This window comes from Heterocephalus glaber, unplaced genomic scaffold (genome assembly GCF_053883595.1).
Source record: "Heterocephalus glaber isolate CG9 unplaced genomic scaffold, H.glaber_assembly_v1.0 deba00001538, whole genome shotgun sequence".
NCBI classification, from domain to species: Eukaryota; Metazoa; Chordata; class Mammalia; order Rodentia; family Bathyergidae; genus Heterocephalus; species Heterocephalus glaber.
Genome location: NW_028258333.1, coordinates 23959690 through 23983074, shown reverse-complemented (window position 1 = coordinate 23983074; position 23385 = coordinate 23959690). Strand labels below are relative to the sequence as shown.

The window sequence follows — 23385 nt, the reverse complement described above, 5'->3', positions numbered from 1 at the left end:
TCACTATAGCATTGTTAGTGACTGCAAAATACTGGAAACAAACTCATACAAATACACAACAAAAGAAAGTGAATGGTTAAATAAACTGAGCTATATAATATAATGGAGAATAAGAACTATAAAGAGATGTAGAGTGATTTCTAGGGCATATTGCTAACTGAGAAAAAAAAAAAAGCAAAGCCCAAAAGACTATTTATATAAAGCCATATACTTTAAATATATACATTTATAAAAATATACTGTACCTCAATAAAGATGAGAAATAAAAAGAAGTTAATCTAAGCTGATAAACTTAAATTTCAAAAATGTCATAACAAAATTATAGTTGATATATTTATAAACATTTCTCCCAAAATTAATTAAAAATTAAATTTCACACTAAAATATTAATGAAGAAATATTCAGACAATGAATTACTTTTGTGGATAATCATAGACTAGCAATAATTTTCTGATAAAGTTGGATTTGGGTAGTATTATATTATAAACAATGGCTTTTTATTTTACACATGTGTTCATATGTTGTATTAATACTTCACCATAGATTTTCAAATAGCATTTAGACCAAAATAAAATAAATGAGTATTTGTACTACATTACCCTTTATCCTGGAAAGAAAGGATACAAGAGAATGCTCATGTATCTGCTTATTTGTGCATAAGAAATAGAGGGAAGGTAAACCAAAGAAGAAATACAAATACTAACAAGCGAATCTAAGTGCATTTCAAATTCATAACAAAAACACAATGGCTAGGGTAGAGAAAAAAGATTTACTCTACCGTTGCCTGCCTCGCAAGCCCAAGGACCTGAGTTTGATCCCTGGTACCAAAGCAAAACAAAAAAACAACAACAAAAAAGATCTAATCTAAATAACTTTGAAAAATAGTATCTTGACTGGATGCTACAAGCCTAAAGACAAAATGCTACAATACAGTTGGGAAAATGCTTTTTACAAAGGTATAGGTTAGCAAATCTGAAACTACTTCATATGTACACCAGAAGTGAACAAACAGGAAAGAACTGGGTTTCTCACTACCTGAAAAAAGCAGTAAAACTACTAACAGGGGAAAAGCTAAATGAACCTGTGGCACAGGACTGAAATCAGAGGCACCCGTTTAAAGTCATGGTTTTTAAAATATAAATACAGACTGATACATACAGAAATAGAGCTGTGTGTATGTGTGGAGGCTGGCATATACACATACATTTCCTGGCTTTGCCAGTAGAGACGACCTAGAAACAATGACACTGTAGTAGCACTGAGCACATCTAGCAGCTATCTCTTGGTTTCTAAACACCAGTCTCCGACAAAAGGAACCAGGGGTCTTTGAAGAAGTGATCAATTTCACGATGTGGGCAAGAAAAACAAAGATCAGCCTGGAACATAGTGTGGTGTTAGAAAGTAGGGAAGTGCTAGGGGTGGGGGACACTGTTGAAAGAAGACAGAAGCCATTCTGAAGGAGCTTCTATTGGCCACAGCTGGAACAATCTAAATAATGACAGTATAGGATTTTTAAACCACAGAATAAAGTAAACATTTTAGAATTCTTACTAATTTTTTTAACTTGAAATATAAATGTGGGAGAAGGGACAACTCTTCCTTTAGGTAGAATTCCACTTAACAAATATAGCAGAGAAAAGGTAAAGCAAAATATCACCATTAAGCAAATGTTATAGGCAGTTTGCTATAGGCAAATGCACCCATGGATAAAATGAGATAGCAAAAGATTGAGAAAAAAAGCACAATTTGCAAGTCTAAAAATATCACCCCCAAAAAACTTATCGGGAATAAGACATTTTAATATCATGAAGCCCTTGATATGACACACTGAGAAAGATTCAACATGATTCCTGTATTATTTTTTGCCAGATATGCTTAGTTTCATTCCAAACATGAGAAAAATACCAGCAAACCCAAACTGAGAGAAAATAACTAACCAGTACTCATTAAAAGGAGTCAAGGTCACGAAAGACAAGAAAGACCAAGAAACTATTATGACTGAAGGAAACGAGGGGGGCATAACAACTAAATGCAACATGGCTCCTGAGACAAAAAAATAATTGAGTGGAAAACCTGGTGAAGACCAAGTAAGGTGTGTAGCTCAGTTAGTAGTTCTAGACCAATGTTAACCTCATGTTCTTCATAATCATTTGTACTCTGGTTATATAAGGTTAACATAAGGAAATGTTGGGTGAAGAATATAAATGAACCCTGTATTTTTTTTAAAAAAAATTAAAAACTTGTTTAAGTCTATAAGTATTTCTAATAAAAAGTCAAAATTTTTAAAAACTGAAAATTCCTTTAGCATAAATGTAGTTGTTTTAGTACCTTAAGAATCACTACACATTCACCCATGTTAAGCTATCTAAGGGAATCTGAGAGGCTGGATCTACTAGGCAGTGCTACTCACATATAGTTCTCTCTAAAAAACCAGTCCTTAATTAATAGATCTACAAGCTGCTTCCCTTTGTTTGCTTTTAATTTCTGTCAACTAAGATAATGAAGTGATTTTCTTTTTAATGTCATAGGTACAATGGGCTTCACATAATGGTTTACATTAGGCTATCACTCTGATGAAACTGGCATAGTTTTAAAATTCACCATTTTAGAGTCATAAGACATAAATACCTGGGCTTCTAGACTATGAATTTTTGGCCTATTTTTCATGCTTAATGATGAAATAAAAAATGGGGAGTTAGAACTCCAAACTACCATTGTTATGTTCTTCTCAATTCACTAAACATAACAACTTTTCTACTTTATTTCAGTTTTTATTTATTTTTCAGTATTGTGGATAGAACTCAGGGCCTTGTGCATGCTAAGCACATGCACTACCACTGAGCTATACCCCCAGCCCCCAATCTGTTTTAAAAAGTTATTCTCTTACTTGGAATATGCTGGGGAAACCCAATATGGGTTGTCTTCCGCTGCTTTGGCATGACGCAAAATGGCTTCCCGAGGATTACTGTCGTCTGTCTTATCCAAAGCGATGTTCTTCACAATGTAGGATGACAGAGTGCCCCCGTGGGTTCCAACTCTGCCACCGCGACCTGTTGCAAAAGCATTTAAATAAATAAATCATAAAAAGAATGAGCATGACAATACGGTTATGCCTGTGTACACTGTAGTTATCTGAGCACAAATCTCAAGACTACCTTGAGTAACATCCTTTCAGCTTTCCTAATATTCAGAATCAAAGTAAGAAGTCACCAGACTTCAGCTTCCTCATAACATTTTAAAGTAGGAAGTCTTCCTTTTTACATTTCTATGTCTTCATTGCTTAATTACAGAATCACACCAATAAAAAATTATAAATAGCTTGCCTTTAAAAAATTCCCCCAGCATGAATATTTAAAACTGAAAATAAACAGAAATAACTAATATTCATTAGATGCTATTTTAATTTTAAACAAACATATCCTAGGGTGTGCCATGTTCCAAACACCTTTTAGATACTTTGCTGTGTATTGAGAGAAAATGAAATAGCTGAACACACTGATTCACATTCTTTCATAGGACTGTAATTCCTCTAGCAGATGGGAAGCTCTTTAAGGGCAGGGATTTCTTCCGTACTAGACTGTAACAGCTACTATGGTGCTTAGTACTCAAAAAATGTCTGACTTTTTAGAAAGATAAAATAAATATATGAAGCCAAAAAACTGAAAGATCAATTTCATAAATCATGATAAGAAGAAATGAAGTCAGAAAATAACTTCTAGAGAATTTGTGTGCCCAGTAACTATTTGAAAGTAACGAATCGGAAAGGGGATTTAGCTCAGTGGCACCACGCCTGCCTCACAAGCTCAAGGTCCTGAGTTCGATCCCTGGTACCAAAATACAAAACAAAACAACAAAAAAAGAAAGTAATGAATCCATTTTGGGACATCTCAGAAGGCTTTTTCGATGAGCAGAATGGGTTATGTACAAAGAAAAGCAGAGAGGGAAGTTCAGTGGATGTTTGGGGATAGGAGGGAACAACAATCATACCAGAAAATCAGAGTAGGAGAGAAGCAAAGTGTAAAGCTACAAAGGCAGGTTATAGTCAAACTATACAGAACCTTGAATCCCTAGAAATACAAGTGCACAGCAGGAAGCTTATGGAAGTTTGAGAACAGTAGTAACATGAAAGCTAAGGGAACTGATGATAAAAGCTTTGTATGATGAATGGAAGTGAGGAAGTGACCTAAGATAACGAGCCTAGTTAGAAGGTCTGCAATAATTCAGGCAAGAATATTATTTATGGATTTGATTAGGTGAGTGGCAGAAAAATTGTTTTTAAATGATTGAGACATATGAAATGTTTCCAATGCTGAAATGCCAAATAGATGCAGATCCAGAACTCAAGCTCAGATGAATGAACAGGTCAAAAACTGCAGCCTTGTGAGCCCAAGACAACTGGAAACTACACCCATGATAGCAGAAAACGCAGTTCTATGCAAGTGTGTGCTATACGTACTATAAAGTAATGCTGCCTTAATGCCTGGTGACACCTACTTTCTTAAATGTCTAAACACTTTATTCATCTTCTAGTAATACAGGAAGCTCCTTTATTACCACCACAGAACTAAATCATGGCTACTTTCTGCCCTGTGTGAAACTCAATCCAGCCTGGACCCTGGTCTAAGTGTCTAATATTATATACTGTGCCAATATTGATGGCAATGGTTTCAACACTAGGTTCCAAGAAGCCCCAGAGTTCCACTGAAGTCATCTCTAGGCCTCAAGTTAGAAACCAAGCAGAAAAGGCCCCAGATTCCTGCCTACTGCAGCACATCATCTCCATCTTCATCAGTTTTATATATTGTGATTCTGTATCAGATCTTTAAGGAAAATGTCCTGGTGCTAAAAAGAAAACGTGAAAATCTTTATCTAGAAAAATCTCTCTAAAGATGAGGAAGCACCTATGCCCACAAGATCATACTATCTCTGTACCAATCACCCCCACCCTGCCCTTCTGCAGGTTGCTAGCTGGATCACAGTCACCTGGGCCTGCTACAGGAGGTTCAGGTTTGTGGGACTTGAGGGGATCCAGTCTGTCCTTCTCCAGCTGTTTCCTCGTACTCCGTTGGCGGGGCTCACGGAACATAGGCAAGGCATGAGCTGCAAGAGGTCATATTTGAAACATTTTATTATAATAACAACCCTTCATCCAAAAACATACCAAAAGCATGACTAACTGAAAGATGAAATGGAAGTCATAATGACAGTCTTCATCTAATAATAAAAGACAGTCTTACTGTAACCAATTAGCCAATTTTGTTTGATACCAGACTCACTGTTCACCTCTCCTGGCAACTAATAGCACTCAGGAAACACTGTCAAACACTGTCATGGAAACACTGTTGAGGCAGTTAAAACTTAATTTCTATGGTTTTGAAAAGAAATACTTAATGGGACTGGCTGGTATTTTTTCTTACAGGACCCAAATGTGAATAATGCCAACATCTTGCCTGTCAGCCCCAAAGTCTCCTCAGATGCCTTATAAACACTGGAATCACTTCACACATTTCTGAAATGTGACCACCTCTCAGAAGGAGTTGACAACACTGAGTAACCGGAAAGGAGGAGCACTTATTCCATGAAACTGGGATAAAGGTTGCCTTCAATGCAGGGATGTCTGAATCTCCTGGCAGGGGGACTACATGGAGCTATAACCTTCCTTTCATATAGTGCACAAAATAGAGGGTAAAAATCAGTCATATTGCTGTTCAATTGTTGTTGGGGTTTACTTAAAGTTAGAATTAAATTTCAAAATATTAAGTATAAGAATTTAAAAGGGAGACAGTGTAACATTTTGGGGAAGAGGGAGAAAATTGTTGGGGAAAGTATTAAATAACTAAAGTATTAAAATCTTTTTTCTTGACCAGAAAAGTAACAGAATAATTTGTTTCCTTACATGAAGGTTAAAAGCTCTTTTTAAAAGGAAACTTCTTTTAGGGACCAGGAGAAGAACAGCAGAGGTTTAACGGGAATTTAGAACATGAATGAAATGTCTCTTAACACCTCAGAAACTACCAGTGTCCACTCTTAACCTCTATCCCCACTGCTGACGGGCCAGACCGCATCACTCACAGTAAAACATGCCTGCTTTGAGTTGGGGACCTGAGAAACACAGCCACCCGTAGCCACCCGTCACTCTGTCAGGCAACATGACACACAGTATTTTTAGGAAGGGGAAAAATAGCTTTTCACTTCAAACGACTAGAGGAATTTAAGTAGGGCGCGTGTAATTACATGAGCTAGACTGGTTATGACACTGACTTTAACACTTCTACTCTTGCAAAAAGCATCATTGGATCTCTTAACTGATGAGTTTAAATTGCAAGGGACTTGGTCTCATATGGGACCTATCACCAGAGAGAAACCCAGCAGTACAACGCCCCCTGGGCTTTAGACTGAGACATTAATAAAGTCCATAGGGCCATGCACTGACAATTGCTGTCTCCTCCAAGATTCCTTTCCTAGCTGTCTCCTCTTACAGGGCTGAGGTTATAGCTCTGGGAACAAAGATTTGCCAGATTAATGAGGTTGTATAACTGGTCCGAGAGAAGTCACTCTGCTAACCCTGTTAAGATTTCCTCTCATACCCCACGCAGTTAATTTTATATATAAATGTTTCCAGATGGGTCTAGCACATGGTCACAGATTTCAGAAGGAACCAGAGGAGACCCTTCATCTAGACTGCTCACTGTCTTGAGGAATTTCAGTCATTCAACATCACACTGCCAATCTGTGGCACAACTGGACAACCCAGGCCTCTTGATTCAAAGACCAGCACTTCCTTTTTTATTTGTAGACCAGACTGTTACTCTTTAAAAGGCTGATATAGAGTAATGCACTAGGCTCAAATAAGCTCTTCCCATTTGGATTAGAAGTTACATGAGACAATCCTGATCCTGTGATGAATCATAGAGGGTAAAGGGGTTAGCTATCACACAACTCTTTGTCTGTACAATGGGAGATTTTCTAACATGTACCTCAACTCAGGGTTTTTCTGTCTCTAAAACATCACATGAGAAACAACATCACACGAGAAAAGACAGACACATTACTGAAAAACATGCTAACAACTTACGGGTGATAATGTAGTCTTGGGTCAGAGTTTCAGCTTGTTTCGCCTTCCGCTGGGTTTTAACCACACATAATTTTGCTCCCCTAGGGGTATGAAAGCAAATTGTTTTCTATCTTTGGTCTGAGGAACAGAAAGTTTATCTTGAAAACATCAGATACTTTTAGAAGTATACCCTGCACAGTGTCTTGTCAAATCCTTGACTTTCTGAGGGATGGCAACAGATGGGGTCTTGGTGATAAGGGATTACTGAACTAACAGAAAGCCAAGTGTTAGCAATTATCAAACTAACAGAAAAGCAAGTCTGTCAGTCAGTGGTCAGTACCAAGTGAAAGGTCCATAAAGCAGAACATCGAATATAGGGTTTAAAAAAAAACCTATAAAAATAACTTAGAAATTCAAGATGTTAAAGAAATAATAAAATTAACTAACGTCTTCACCCTAAAGGTCATAGAGTTCAAGTTTTCGTTTATGTCCCAGATGGAAGCAACCTGGGTGGCCTGTACCACAAGTGGCATGTGTCCACATCTCAAATACAAGAGTACAAGTGTCTGGAATGGAGTCAGCTTGGCAGCACTGTCAAGGGGCTACAGCCCAAGAATGTGTGGGATTAATCAAAAGTGTGCTGAGAACATTTTACTACTCCTGAGCAATGCTGAGCTTTTTCTTTTAGAAGAAGTAAATATGAATGAGCATATTTCTTAAAAATTCCAAGTAAAGATGGCATCTTTCTAAATGGGTGCTCATCAAATGAAGCTCATCATTTTCTCAAGGGAAACTGACTTATAATTACATTAGCATTTTTAATATCTTTATTAAAAACAAAGAAAAATCCTATTTATTCTTAAATTCTGTAAGATATAACTTTATTTTACTATAGGGAACAAGTTCCAGCCCTTGTCCAGCAAGTTCTGAAGGAAGACAGAGATGTTTGCTTCTATTTAGAGCAAAATTGTGGTCCGTGAATATTCACTAATAGATGATGGATTTCCTCTCCTCGGAAAGGATGTGAATCCTTAAGATAGGTTTATAGGGAACCCTAGTGAATTTAGCAAGTGAATTTTAATTCCAGCTAAGCAAGGCTTGCTGTAGAGAAAGAGCTAACCAGTTAATGTACCTTAAGAGAGAGAGATAAACCATCCTTTTTTGGGTAACACATGTCCACCCTTGTGCCAAGGAGACTGGAAATAACTGAGGCACTGACCCAGCTCCTCATTGATTGGTATGCTTACATTTGACATCTGGGTAGGCATGGGGGTTGAGAGGAAGTATCTCTGTCCTCCCTTTCTGCTGGCAGAGAATAACCTTGCTAAACATTCAAATTGGTAATTGCTAAAATCTAAAAACGAAAGGTAACAGAATGGACAAGGCATTTCCATTTCCTGTTAGTTCCCTGTTTTGTTAATCCCTCACATGCATCATTGCTAATGCCACTGTCCAGGGTGGTATGCAAAGTGAGCAGGACATTTTCCCCTCTTGCACTCAACATTTCAGCTAAAGAACTGCAAATCCCCAGGAAACTTTCACTTTGAATTCAGTATGGATCAAGGGTGATATCTAAATCCTCTTTAAAGCACAATACTGGGAGTTTGAGGCTTTACTTTGTGCCAGCTGCACTTTCTAAAAGGGTGGATCCCCATCAAAGGGGAAATAAATAAAAGCAGGGGTGAAACAAAGCCCTCCCCTCAGTTGTTGTCATCCATCTAAAATGAGCAATGCTTATAAAATACCTCTGACTCTTGTTGGGGTCATAGTAGACTTTAGCCAACCCATTTGCAGTTCCAACCATGATCTGGTTCAGCTTTGGATGCCACAGGCAGCGGACAACACTCTGAAAAGGAGATATGGGATTTAACAAAAAAAAGCCAAATAAAAATGGGAGCAAAAATATGTTAGTAATTTGTCGGCTAGTTTACTAAATCAAACATCATCCTGACAGCAACTTGTAACTTTTAGGATATTTTCTTGAAGTTAAGTTCCAATCCATCGTTTCTTATATGTATGAAACCATACATGTAAAAAAGATGCTCCTTTCCGGGCAGCCTTGAAAACACGAAGTTGGGTTCCCAGCTCCATTACCATATGAGGCTGGCATCACGGAATGTTGAATCCACATAAGTCAGTTCTGCTTACCACCAAAGCAGATTTGGATCTCAGTGTTTCATGCTTTTACACACACACACACAATATGACCCTCTAGACTGCAGATTGAGGCCAGGTGGTTACTGTTTTTAGTTCACAAAGATCCAAGTCTCATGAAGTTTTTCTTTTTAGAAAGAACACACATTGGTATGCACTTAATAATCTCACCCTATCTGTAAGATAAAACAGCAGGGCAATGGCAGAAGTAAAACAGAAATACAGAATATAAAAACTTGATGTTAACCTGAGTTAAAAACTACTTTAGAGAAGGTGTACTAGAAGCTATGACCCTCTGGATTCATTTCTGGTGAGGAAAATAAGTAATGCTCAAAGAACCACAAAGAACCAAGCACAAAGAACCAGGAGTTCTGAATGAGAGCTACAGCCTGTTTTTAATTTTTGTCTGTGGTAAGAGGGCAGAGGTGGGAGGGATAGCATGAATAAAATTAAAGGGGAAAAATTGAAGATAATAATGGTCGGCAGAAACACTATGTACCAGGTCTGTAGAACTCACTCTGACAGAGAAAGAACTGAGTAGAAACATTAATTCAAGTTTTATTGAATAACCTGTCACTTGTCAAGCTATGTACAAGGATTAAGAGAGAAAAGGGTATAGTAGATATTGCCATTTTACAGTTCTAATGGTAAAATGAGAATCATGGAACTTCTGTGACCTAAATCCACCTTGAGCTGATTTTCTTTGGCTTCTTATCTCTAACCATCCCACTTTTTTCTTAAGACAGAATATATGGAAATCTCTGAGATCCCTTTTGATAGAAATTCTGACTCATCTGACTGGAAAAAAATACATATATAGTTAAGTGGCTGCAAATCCTTTTCTGAGATTCCAGAAGAATCTCAGGAGGAAGCTAAAAACAGACTGCATGACTTCTAATTCATATCTAGAAGACTGATTCTTAAGCTATGCATCCTTGAAGAGGACTCAGTTGTTCTTGGAAAGAATCAAACCAGTGTTTGTGCTTTCTCCAACACCACATTTTCATAATTTTAGGGCTTTCCTTACATCCAGTGCCTGCTGCCCAATTGTCTACTAGCAAGTGCTAAAATATAAAACATTCAATAGTAGCTATTAATAGAAAAACTTGAAAGCAATAAATTATACTTAATGTAATAATTTGGTTCTCCTTTTTGTTGTTGTTGCTGATGCTTTGTACATATGTTCATGGAATCTACCGTACTTTATAATGCATGTGTGTAAAAGCCAAATTTTCTTCTAACAAAACTGCTCCTAGTTGGTAAGACAGAATTAAGTAAATCAATAGTTCACACCCTGCAAAGCAGCAGCCTGAATTCCAGGTGCTCCACTGCTGAGCCTAATTTGAGAACCATGCCTAGACCACTGGACATTTCCTGATGGTCCCAGCCAGGTATACGGAAACATGAGAAGAGTCATAAACATAACTTCCTAACATCATGTTTGTGTAACCCTATCTAGAATAAGTTCATCTGACCCAAGACTCATCTAGGTCTTTGCTTAAATATCATCACTACTCAGACTACACTATTTAAAATTGTGCCCTACCAGTCCCTGTACTCTGCCTTTTCTTTTTCTCTATAACATGTATCACCTTTTAACATAATTTGTACTTTGTTATTTGTAATTTGTTTATCCTGCTTGTCGTCTGCTTACCCCACGAGAATATATGTTACATGGCCACAGATTTATGTTTTATGGTATTCCAGGTGCCCATGCTAGTGTCTGATAAATGTGTGCTAAGGGAATGAATTAAAAGCTACAGTTCACCAATGCCTAAATTAATTGCTTTGCTAGGTAGAGTTGGAAATAATTTTCAAGTTAAAATCATTACTCTCCATGAGGAATAATTTGATTTCTCCGTATCATTATTATACTCTAGTATCCTATAAATGCATCCAGGTTCGTTCCTTCCTAATGTGGCCCAAGAGAAAGGATGTGCATGAACCAGAGAGCAAGAGAAAACAATGAGGGGGCTTTCAAATGCCTTCAAAAACTTCAGCCACATATAAATGGCCCCAGGACAGTCCTAAGGACATAGCATTAGTTATTTCTCTTCCTTAGTTCTCCAGAGGTCTGGATAAGCAGTCTAAGATTACTGGTTCTCAAATATGTTTTCAAGTGAGCAGGGTGCAGAATTGGAAAAGATCCACAATGTAGGCCTGATAAATTCCAAGACACCCAGCCAAATAGGCAGTTTCCAGGGGCAGCAGGTTACTGTTACTCTCTCTCTCTCTGTATGCTCAGGGTGTAAATGTTAGAGAGAGGCAACTGCTCAGGCCAAGAGACCAATGTCTGATTGCTTTCCAGGGAGACCAAGGGCACTGTACCTCTATTCCTATTCATATCCTTTATCCTTCAAAGTGTACGCGCGCGCACACACACATACACACACACACACACACAAGACTGGTCAACTTAAGCTCTTATGGAGAAGCACATTTACCCTCTTTTCATGCTGAAGCAGGGAGAGGCAAGTAAGATTCCTTACACTAAACAGACCTCTGGAATGACTGAGTCACCAAAGCTGCCAATGAGGGGCCTATGAGTAGGCTAACTCATGCAAAGGATACTTAAGGCTCAATTACCCTAAGACTGGTTATTAATCAAATACTACAAGATTCCAAAACACAGAATTCAAAGTCAAAGGTGGGTGGGCCTTTTTTGTTTATTAATATTTATTGTGTGTGTTTGGCTAACCTTTGTAAACTTTGCGGCTAATGCAGCTCCACACTTTGTCCTGTCAAGGAAATGCATCTTATAGCAGAGAGCTGGCCATCTGCCAAACCAAACAATCCCTGAGACAGTGGCAAGGCTGGGGAACAAGCAGAGCTGCCACGCTGCTAACTTGTCAAACACACATACTGGGCTTTGCTTAAAAACAATGGACACGTGCCTGCTAGAAGCCTAAAGAGCCATCAGAAGACAGATGAGCTACAGATACTTAAAAAGACTCCAGTTATCCAACCACCACCCCAAACTCCTTTATCCTCATCTTGAAGAGGTGCTTCTTTGTTCAGTAAATCTGTAGTTCTGAATGTATTGCCAATGTATAAAATGAAGGGTAAAGAGCATGTCTCAATCAAACAATTAGAGAAGAACATCAAGGCCTGTGATCTGTAAGATCAGAGAGAAAGCTCTCACATTGTATCATGAGATTCAAAAGGCAGAAAGCCACTGCAATACAAATAACTACGTACTAAAATTAGTCTGCGTATTTTAATATACTGATTTGCTTAATTAAGATGATAAAGTGTTTTACGCTTACCCTAATTTACTTCATCTTACAAAACATGTGGGTCCACTAATAGCTTCTGTTAGCTGCCAAAGCTGAACTCCATTTTAGTATAAAATTAGTTTTACTCTCTAAACCAAAGTCCACTCTTATTTTAGCCTTAGAATTGGCAGTGCAGAGTAACCACAAACTGCCCCAAAAGTACTTAGCTCCAGTAGCAGTCACTAAGTAACCAGAGCCAGGGCTGGAGATCATGAGCAAGATGACGAGAGGATGTTACAAGACCTTCATGTACTCAACAGAGATATATTTCTTCCATGCAGAAACCAAATGAAAAAAAGTGTGTGCGTGTGTCTGTGTGTGAAGAAAGCAGTATGTGCAAACAGCAGTGTCAAGATCCCCAAACAGGAATTTTAAAATTACCCCCTTAGCGAAAGTGAAATGGTCACAAAAATTCCCAAATAATTTATTTGTGTGATTTGTTTGGTTTACTTTAAGTGACATCATGGAAGCAGATGAGAGGAGGAAGAGGAAACCAGAGAGAAATGGACTTATATTTTAGTTCATGGTGGGAAGGATACCATTTAGATGCCTTTAACTTTATATTATTTAACATAATTGAGTTCTCACAACAATACTATAAAATTAGTAATCTCATTCCATTTCACAGATGAAGAAATAGGCTGTGGAAAGATAACTTGCACATAAAAAGGCTAGGATTGGTGGGCAGATTCCCCCAATTCCTTTGTTCACTGCCTTATACCACTTAACCATGCAAAGCCCTATTTTGAAAAATGAGGAAGGGAGATGGAAGTTTTTTGTTTTCTAATCATTTTCAAACCCACGCCAGAAGTAGAAATCTTGGGAAGTTTATATTAAGAAATAGAGGGGGGCATGGAAATGTGGCTCAGTGGTAGGATACTCTGTCTGGTATTAAAGAGCCCCTGGGTTCAATCCTCAGCATTGTCCACAAATGGAGCACAAGCCTGGGCAACTTTGCCACTTAAGAGCTTGTGCCACAATTAAAAATATCTGGGAATGTGGCTCAGTACAAAGGCCCTGGGTTTGGGAAAATTTTAAGAAAGGTATTACTAAGACCATAAAAGAAAAAGCCTACTAGTTCCCAATTCAAAAATTGAGGAGGGGGTAAAGACAAAAGGGAAAAGGAGAGAGGAAGTAAAGGGATTGAGATGTGACATGGATATGTACCAATTCCCAACAATGAATGTACATATTATATATTGCAAACATATATTGATAAAAAGGGGGAAAATGTTACCATAAAATAAATCAGTGCCTGTGAGATGTTAGGTATCTGTAATGTACATATTTAAGCACCACCTTATTCTACTTTACATGCTAAAAGAAACCCAACATCGTTCATAATTTTTTGCCTTAAGCATGATTATGTTGAAACACCATTTCCTGATCCTTCCCAGCTGCTGACCCACACTGTAAACCAAACTCCATCTGGTTTTTTCATGTTTGGTTTCTGTCTTATAGTACAGGAATGGATAAACTACCTCAATAAGTCCATGGGAGAATGAGCATTTTCAGGTTCTTCACAAAAAGAATCTGACACTTGTCTGTGAAGGAGACTGTCATACAATTTTGCAGACTTGGCCAGAAGAAGCCTTAGAATTATGGCCATTCTCAGGGTTATCCAATACATTTGAATGACAATGTGTACATTCACAAAACTGAGAATGAAATTCAAGATGTGACCTTAAACATAAAGAGCTAGAAAAAGAACTTTGTTCAAATTTTCAGATTTCCACAAGTCTAAGATTTACTTCACAGAGAAAGAAAAATTGTTTTCTACATTAAAATACTGGGCCAAAGAGATAGAAGAGTAAGGTGGGAACTGTTTCAACTTTTCTAGGCTATTTGTCCTGTGCGGGTACCCTCCACTCTCTCCCAAAGCCTGGCTTTTCCCAAACTTGGGACGGCTTTGCTAAATGCATGGGCTACAGGGGCTTAGCCTCACTCTTCTAAGTTCAAGAAGCAAATCTGGTAAGTAAGCCTTGGTCTTCAATAAGTTAGGCTCATCACTCACCTGATGTCCATGGAGCCATCCCCTGAATGGAAGAGTCAAGGCAGACATTTTCTTCACACTTTTCTCTACATGAGTATACATGGGTCTCTTTTTCTCACATTTCTCCAACTCCAAGGAAATCGTATCATGGGCCAGACTTGTAGCAACTGTAATTTTTGTTGGAAACCTTTTTGTTTTTCTGTCCCACATAGTTTATCTTTTTGATAAGTCAGACAAAAGCCCAATGGTGATAAAAACGCCATAGCACTTTTATAAATGTAGAGTTTGGCATAGAAAAGCCAAGCAAGGAAATGTTGCTCTGTAGCTGCCATAAATATGTGACACAGAAGCATGAATCAGGCTTTTTAAACTGGCAACTAATTAACAAATTAATTCCCATTTGACCCTTGAAAATTCATTTATTAAAATCAATTTATTGATTTTAAAGTCTTCACTCTAAGGTAACTATAAAAGCAGCAAAAATCTGGAACCTGGTAGTAGTCCTTGGCATTAAATAAACCACATCTGTATCCGATAATAAACTTGCCTAAAGAATTTCATCACGAGAAAAAGTTCTCAGAGAAAATGGAAGGTCTCTTGGGTAAGAAAATTAAACACAATTTTCTTCATCTAATTCAAAACACTAAATGGTAGTTTGCTCCAGTCCTGTTACTTGAGAAGAATTTATGAAGGCCAAGAAAGCACAAATAATGACTGAAGAAATTCTGGTGATTACACTTATTAATGGTAGTCTGGGAGCAGGAAACGAACAGCAGGCTGAAGGTAGAGTCTACAGAGAGAGAAACACAGGTGGGTGGTGGACCTTCAAGGCGCATACCCCAGAGGCCACACACGGGGGATCCACTTAGAAGCACCAGAGCTTCCTACTGGTGGGCACAGGATGGTTTACAGGGTGCCAAGACGTTGACTGACCCCCTCAGGCCTGAGTGGGGTCTGGGGCACGGGAACCTTAAACTATTCACTTACAGAAAAGAACAGCCACATTGTACATATCACATATTGCCATTTATTAAGAGAACTTAAAGCTGTGAAAAAGCTTAGGAAGCACTAACTGTGGTTATCTCTCCCAATCTAATCTACTCAGACCCAGGCTCTTTTCTTCATTTATCAACAGTTAAGAGATGGGCATAAAGATAACAACCCTGGGCCAGGGATTTAGCTCAATGGTTTTGCCACCTGCTGCACAACTGCAACCGCAAAGACCCCAGTTTGATCCCCGGTACCAAAAAAAAAAAAAAAGGATAATAACCCTAATACTTTGTTTATATAAACAAAATACAAATGTATAAAGCATATTAAATCTCTAGCTGCTAGATCAGGAATATTTGTGTGATCAGATTGGAAACCATCAAGTATATAAAATTAAAAATATACAGGAAAAGCTGAACCTCCCTACAGAGATGATCTACATAGGGTACTTAAAACATTATTTATCTTAATATAGTATAGGTAAAGATGTTTTAAATATCGGATTCTTTTATTTGGCCTTTTGGGAGTCACACAATCCCTCCTCCTACCAGTCTATTATCTATCACTCCAGAAAGGGAAAAACACTATGTTGGGATATATGTTAATTATAGATCTCTTTCTTCCCTGCACTGTATATACTGTAATTGTGAAAGTCTGGCCAAAGTTCTGATAGAAACAGCTGGAAAACTTATTACCAAAGATCATTCATCAGATTCAGGTTAGGAGAGGAAAACCTGTCAAGAGAATCCTACAAGACACAAAATCTTTCACTTGGCCCATCTTGAATACAATATATATGGTGCTGGAGTTAGCAGAGCATTAGTCATTATCGTACTATATGTTTACACATTATGTAAGCAATAGTGTGTCATTCTGAACAGTTTTAAACATCTACAACACCACATCCCTCTCTCCCCAACACACATTTTATATAGGAGTTAAGTATGTTTGTCCCTCAGGGTTTTATTATCTAGTGTCTGATTTTTCACCCAGCTTTGGCATTCATAGCCAACATGTCTATACAAGGAAATGTAGATACATTTAAATACCTGCTAAAACATAAACTCTCGTGAAAAAAGTTCTGTGTAATGGTAAGAGAAACACTGACTATTTAAATGGTCATGAAAGACTAGATTAGAAGCAAAAAATACTGATTTGCAAGTGCTGATACCAGTAGGTAATGGGTGCCTTTAAAATAGGTTGTTACCTGGACTGAATGACATTAGAAACTTGGTAAACTGTTAAGCTAGACAAGTCCTCCTTTTGATCTTTATTCTTTTCCTTGAAAAGCCTGGGGCAGCATGTGATTGGCTTTTCACCTCACATTGTAACTCCCAAAATGAAATCACTGTCAAACAGATGAACATGAGAAAAGATATCCCTACAGAATTAGAATCTGGATTCCTGTTACAAACATCTCAAAGAGAATGTTGAATACAAAACATAAATAACTGCAGCTGAATTAAGTCTGAAGTTAAAAGAAAAATTTATAAAGTTCTTTTAAGAGAGGCTAAAAATAAGAAATAAATTAAGTGATAAACATTAGTATTTATGTCCTACGGAAGGGTAATTGCTGGACTTTTAATAAAGCTTCAAATTCTAACAAGTACTTTTTACTTCAAAGTATAAGATTTTTACAAAATAGATCATATTCATTAATAGTATAATAAACCAAAACAAAATTGTTTTCATTAGAGCTTAAATTATCAATATTTTAAGCATCTGTAGCAACTCTGTATTTCCTCCATTTTACTCAAAATACAGCTATTTTTAGTAAATGTGAAAAAAGATCACCAACCTCAAATTTTAAAGACGTAGAAAAAATAAAATGTGTACCTCTTTCATCAAATGTAAAAAGTAAATATATTTATGCTCAGAAATTCCAAATTATTTTTTTAAAAACTATTAACAACAACAACAAAAAACCAAAAACAAGAGAAAGTGAGAGGGAAAGGCCATTAAACTAAGTTCCAATAAAAAGATACTAGAGGGCCGCGGATTTAGCTCAGTGGCGCCGCCACCTGCCTCGCAAGCTGAAGGCCCTGAGTTCCATCCCCAGTACCCGGCCCCAAAAAAGATACTAGAATGAAATGTAATAAAAGGCAAAGTAAAATTAACATTTTCACCAAGTGCCCACACACAGCACCTTTAGCCCTGAGCTGGTCCTTAGTCCAATTTGGTCACTGGAGAACTTAGAATGTCTTAGTAGCCAGCATCAAAAATAACAGAAGTGCTGAGAAAATATGATGCTCAAGGAAATGTTAAAAAAAGAAAAAAAATATTAATTTTGGTTCACTTGGACAAGAGAAGACCGAATAGTAACTTTATAATCTTCAAGGAAACAGAGGATGTTGACCAGCTGTTCTCCAAGCCCATGAGGACGACAGTAAAGGATGTGGGTTCTAAACATGAGAATGTGAGGCTGAAGTAAAGGGGAAAAAAATCTTTAGGGAGACTGTAAAAATCTTCAGCCAAAAATAAGTCTAATTTTTATATAAGTTAAGACAATTCCCAGATAGGCAATGAGACAGGCTCTGGAAAATAATATTGAGAAACTGAACAAAGTATGCTTGATATCAGACACAACTAATTATGCAAAAGCCAGCAAGCAGCTCTGCCTGTAGCACAGTTGTCACAGGAACATGCCACCAGAGTAAGAGACGTGATTCTAGGATCAATGACATTTTATTTCCTGTCATGTCAATGTTCCACAAATAAGCAGCTAAAGTAGAAGCTTCCTTCTACGTAGGTAAATCTGTCATCTGGAGTTTTGCTTTGTATTTTTCATTAACACTATTTTCCTTAATATAAAAAAAAGCTTCTGGGTGGTGCTAGGTAAGATAGATCCTTTGAATTTGAAGACTGAACCTCTCCCTTTGAATGTGGTTATAAAACCTGGACAGGAGGCACAGTACACCTAATTAAAGACTCTGAAAAGTAAAATCAGTAAGTGAAATTTGGAAGAAGTTATCACAAAAGCATTTCTCTAATTCTGGTCCTCTACCCCCAAAATAAAAAATACAATAATGATAGTATTATCCTATGATGAACAGAATATCAAAATTTTAAAGAAAGACAGGATCAGGCTGAGTTTTCCATTTGCCTTAGGCTGCAATACAGCTTGCTATAGCATGTTACTGATCCCATTCTTATTTAAAATTTAAGTATTTTAAATGTTTCACCCTTTTGTTGGCCCTGCCTTAACTTACACCTCACTCTATTGTATAAAAATTAGCTTAAAATGGGCCATAGACCTAAGTGTAAAACAGAAAACTACAATAAATTTTAGGAAAAAAATCTGTGTATGATTAGTCAAGTAGTTCTAGGATGTGACCAAAAAATGTACAATATATACAAGAAAAAAGTTATACATGTAACTTTATTAAAATTGAAGACTTCTGGGCCAGGGATTTAGCTCAGTGGCACCGCACCTGCCTTGTAAGCGCAAGGTCCTGAGTTCGATCCCTGGTACCATAAAAAAAAAAAATTAAAGACTTGTGCTTTGTAAAAGATACTATTAATAAAAACAAGCAACAGACTGAGAGAAAATATTTGCAAATCACATATCCAAAAAAGAATCTGGTGTCTAGAATATAAGAAATCTCAGGGCCAGGGATTTAGCTCAGTGGTGCCGCCGCCTGCCTTGCAAGCACAAGGTCCAGAGTTCGATCCCTGGTACCAAAATAAAGAAATCTCAAATCTTAGCAGTAAGAAAACAATCTAATTTTGAAAAGGGCAAAAAACTTGAAAAATCACTTTATGAAAAGCATTAAGGATCAAAACTGTACAAAGCTATTCAACATCATTAGCCATTAAGGAATTTCAAATTATAATCATGATGAGATATTGGTCTACATCTATTAGAACAAATGAAATAAAAAATGTTTACCATAACAAAATGTGAAATAACTAAAAATGTATCCGCTACTGGTGGGAATTCAAAATGGTATGGCTACTCTGATATGATTTGACAGTTTCTTACAAAAATGAATATAAACTTATCATATGACACAGCAATCATACTCTTAGGTATTTACCCAAGAAAAATGAAAACTAATTACACACAGGTCTCTTTAATGAACATACAGGCAAAAATCCTTAATCAGATACTGCCAAACAAACTGCAACAAATCATCAAAAAGACCATACATCATGATCAAGTAGGACTCATTCCATGGATGCAAGGATGGTTCAACATATGCAAATCAGTAAGTGTAATACATCACATAAACAGAATCAAGGACAAAAATCACATGATCATCTCAATATATGCAGAAAAGGCCTTTGCCAAAATCCAACATCCATTCATGATAAAAAGACTGAAGAAAACAGATATAGAAAGTACTTATCTCAATCTAATAAAAAGACATCTATGACAAACCTTCTGCCAACATCATATTAAATAGGGGAAAACTAAGAGCTTTCCCTCTAAAATCAGAAAAAAGACAGGAATGTCCACTACCACCACCCCTGTTCAACAAAGTCCTCAAAACATTAGCAAGAGCAACCAGGAAAGGGAAAGAAATAAAAGGATATGTATAGCAACTGAAGAAGCCAAATTATCATTATGTGCAGATGACAGGCTCCTCTACCCAGAAACCCAAAAAATTCCACCAAAAAGACTCCTAGAATCTATTGATTCAAATCCAGTAATGTAGCAGGATATAAAATCAATACACTAAAATCAATAACATTCCTATACACCAATAATGAACTCACTGAGAAAGAAATTAGGAAAAAAATACTACTCACAATAGTATCAAGAAAAATTAAATACTTGGGAATTAATCTAACCAAGGAAGTGAAAGACCTCTACGATGAAAACTATAGAACTCTGAAAAAGGAGATTGAAGAGGAAATCAGAAAATGTAAAGATATCCCTTGTTCCTGAGCAAGTAAATCCAATATAGCCAAAGTGGTCATACTTCCAAAACTGACATACAAATTTATGAAATCTCAATCATTACTCACAGAACTAGTGAAAACAATCCTAAAATTCGGATGGAACCAGAAGAGACAAAGAATAGCAAAAGCAATCCTGAGTAACACAAGCAAAGCAGGAGATATCACAATCCCAGATATGAAGTTATATTACAAAGCTACAGTGATTAACAAAAACAGTCATGCTGTCATATACAGTAGAGTACTACTGTGCCATAGAGAAAGATAAACTTGAGTCATTTGTAGGAAAACAGATGTGCCTTGAGACCATAATGTTAAGTGAAATAAATCAGATACACAGATGTAAACACTGCATGGTCTGTCTTACACAAGAAACCAAAAATATAAAGACCAAAATAAAAGATAATAGGAAGTGGGGAGATACACTTTGTTCAAATAGGAAGGAAATCAAGAGACAAAGGGAACAGGAAGAAAGTGGAAAGAAGGGAGATAAAAAAGAATTAAGGGGCCAGGGCCGGGGATTTAGCCCAGTGGTGCTGTGCTTGCCTTGCAAGCACAAGGTCCTGAGTTCCATCCCTGGTACCAAAAAAAAAAAGGAATTAAAACGTGCTTTTATTACCACCACCTCCTACCACTGAGCATATCTTCAAGTCCTGACAGGCACAATAATACCCCTAAATATGTCCAAGTCCTAATCCTCAGAACTGTAAATATATTGTAGTACATGGCATGAAGGAATTAAAACAAAATTAAGATGTGTTATGTACATATAATTACTCCCCGAAAGGATTGCAATCACTATGTAATGCAAACATGTACTAATAAAAACTGAAAAAATGAGGAAAAAATGAAAACTTATGTTCACACAAAACATATATAAAAACTTATATGTAAACACTTAATCCATAATTCCCCAAAACTGGAAACAACAAAATATCCTTCAATGAGTAAACAAATTATAGTTCAACAAAGAACAAACATAATCATCTGCATTAATCTCAAAGGCATTCTGCTGAAAAAAGCCAATCTCAAAAGGTTATATATTGTATAAATCCATCTTACGATCTTTTTGAAAAGACAACATAATTGTGATAGAGAAAGATCAGTGAATGGCAAAGGTTAAGAGAGGGGAGACCAGAAGATGAGGGGAGTATAACTATAGAGAGATAGCAAAACAGAGCTTTTACAGAGTTGATGGAACTGTTCTGTATCTTCATTGTGTTGATGGTGGTTACATTAATCTATATATTTATTAAAAATCAAAGAATTGTATACTGTAAAAAAAAAGTTAATTGGGGCTGGGGATGTAGCTCAGTGGTGCTGCACCTGCCTGGCAAGCACAAAGTCCTGAGTTCAATCCCCAGTACTGACAAAAAAAAAGTTAATTTTACTGTGTAATAATTTTTAAAAACAATGAGAATGACCAGTAAGCTAGTTCCTGTCACTTCCCCTACCTAAGAAACTTTAAGACTCCATAAGACAAACAGTAACAGTTAAACCACAAGGAAACCAATAGCTCCTTTTCTCTCTACCCTCATGTACCTACAAATGACCATTCCACTGTACTCTTCACATCCCAAGTACTACTATTCTGGAGCCTCCATAATAATGTGACACTTCTACATGTCATGAGAAGCAAAGTAATTTCATCAAATCAAACCCTCCTAGACAAGGTGAAGCTAACTTAGGTGATTCAAGTTGAATTCCAGTTATATTTAAAGTATGTGTATGCTGATTGTTTCAGGAAATCTTGACAAAGGGTTGAGTGTCTTCATGGAGATCTCATATTCTAAATGATGAAGACAGCAAAAATGCAAAGTTACTTTCCACTGTATCTTACTGTCATATCTTTTTCTTTAGTGATTTAAAAAGAAAAAATCTTATAGAGAAACTAGTACTGACCGACCACTGTGCCTTTGACAATGAATACTATCCTAATAACCATGCTAGAAGACAGCGCTTGACCTGAAAAAAAGCAGTGCTAGAGAAACATATAGTGCTCTAATGGCAGATTTACACTAAAATTTCATCATCTTCTACTTACTCTCAGGTTCTCTATCAAATATTCACACATCTTGAAAGACCCGAACAACTAGTGCACTCAGACCTAACTTCTCTGTTTTCATGAGCTACCCACATACCTATGGGGGGCCAATTGTTCTATCACTTGGCTGTGGGCAAATATATATTTTATTAAATTCAAATATAGCCAGGCTCCCTCTAAGATCAGCATGGTTTAACACCAAAAAAGTGAATTACAGTAAAATTTCATCAAGATGATAGCCATTTATTCAAAATAATACATAATTCAAAGCAACTGCTATTCTCTAGCTCAACAGCTGCCTGATTGCTTTATAATAAAAATCAGATATTGGAAAGCTAGTTAATTTAAAGCCCATTTTCTATCTCCTTGTGTTTCACATTAAGAAGGTTTCACTATATTTTATAAGGCAGATAAATGCCAAATACAGTCTTCCATGTTTATTTTCAGTTGGCATTTGCACTACTGATAGCTCAAGCTCTTTATGTGCACTATTCCTTATATGATGCTGACTAGACAAAGACATCATCTCACTCCTGAAGTTCTAGAAAAATTGCAAGCAGGTGCAATTCTGCTTCAGCTGGGACTTTCTATCAGTAAGATGGATGATTAGTCAATTCCCAATATGAGCTACAACTTTCTATCAGTAAGATGATTAGTCTATTCCCAGTATGAAGGAGTCCCCCAACTACTTAAGAGTCAAGCATAACTTCAGTAACTTGTTTGAAGTGAATTCCCACATCAAATATATCTATATTCAAAGATAAGAATAAAAAAATAGATTGCATAGCCAATTCTGAGGATTTCTGGAATAGCTATTAATTTGAATTACCTTTTTGATTTTCTCCATATCTAAAAACAATAAAGGCTGACTATAGTCTGAATGGCTAGTATATCGCTTCTAAATTAAGATAAGCAGCTAGCTTCATGAAGGATCTACTGTTTCATAGCTCTTTTATATCCATTTATTCTTCCT

The 23385-nt window shown here is 36.8% G+C and overlaps 1 protein-coding gene across 2 annotated transcripts in view; it reads right to left on the bottom strand.

Moving 5' to 3' along the window:
• Wdr70 (WD repeat domain 70) overlaps positions 1-23385 on the bottom strand; it is a 327702-nt gene that overhangs the window by 14540 nt on the left and 289777 nt on the right. For both annotated transcript variants that reach the window (XM_004848601.3, XM_013073525.3), the window contains exons 14-17: positions 8800-8900; positions 7076-7155; positions 4984-5100; positions 2888-3050 (exon numbers count right to left, since the gene is read on the bottom strand). In XM_004848601.3, the coding sequence (XP_004848658.2) occupies positions 2888-3050; positions 4984-5100; positions 7076-7155; positions 8800-8900 (461 nt within the window). The remainder of the gene's footprint in view (positions 1-2887; positions 3051-4983; positions 5101-7075; positions 7156-8799; positions 8901-23385) is intronic.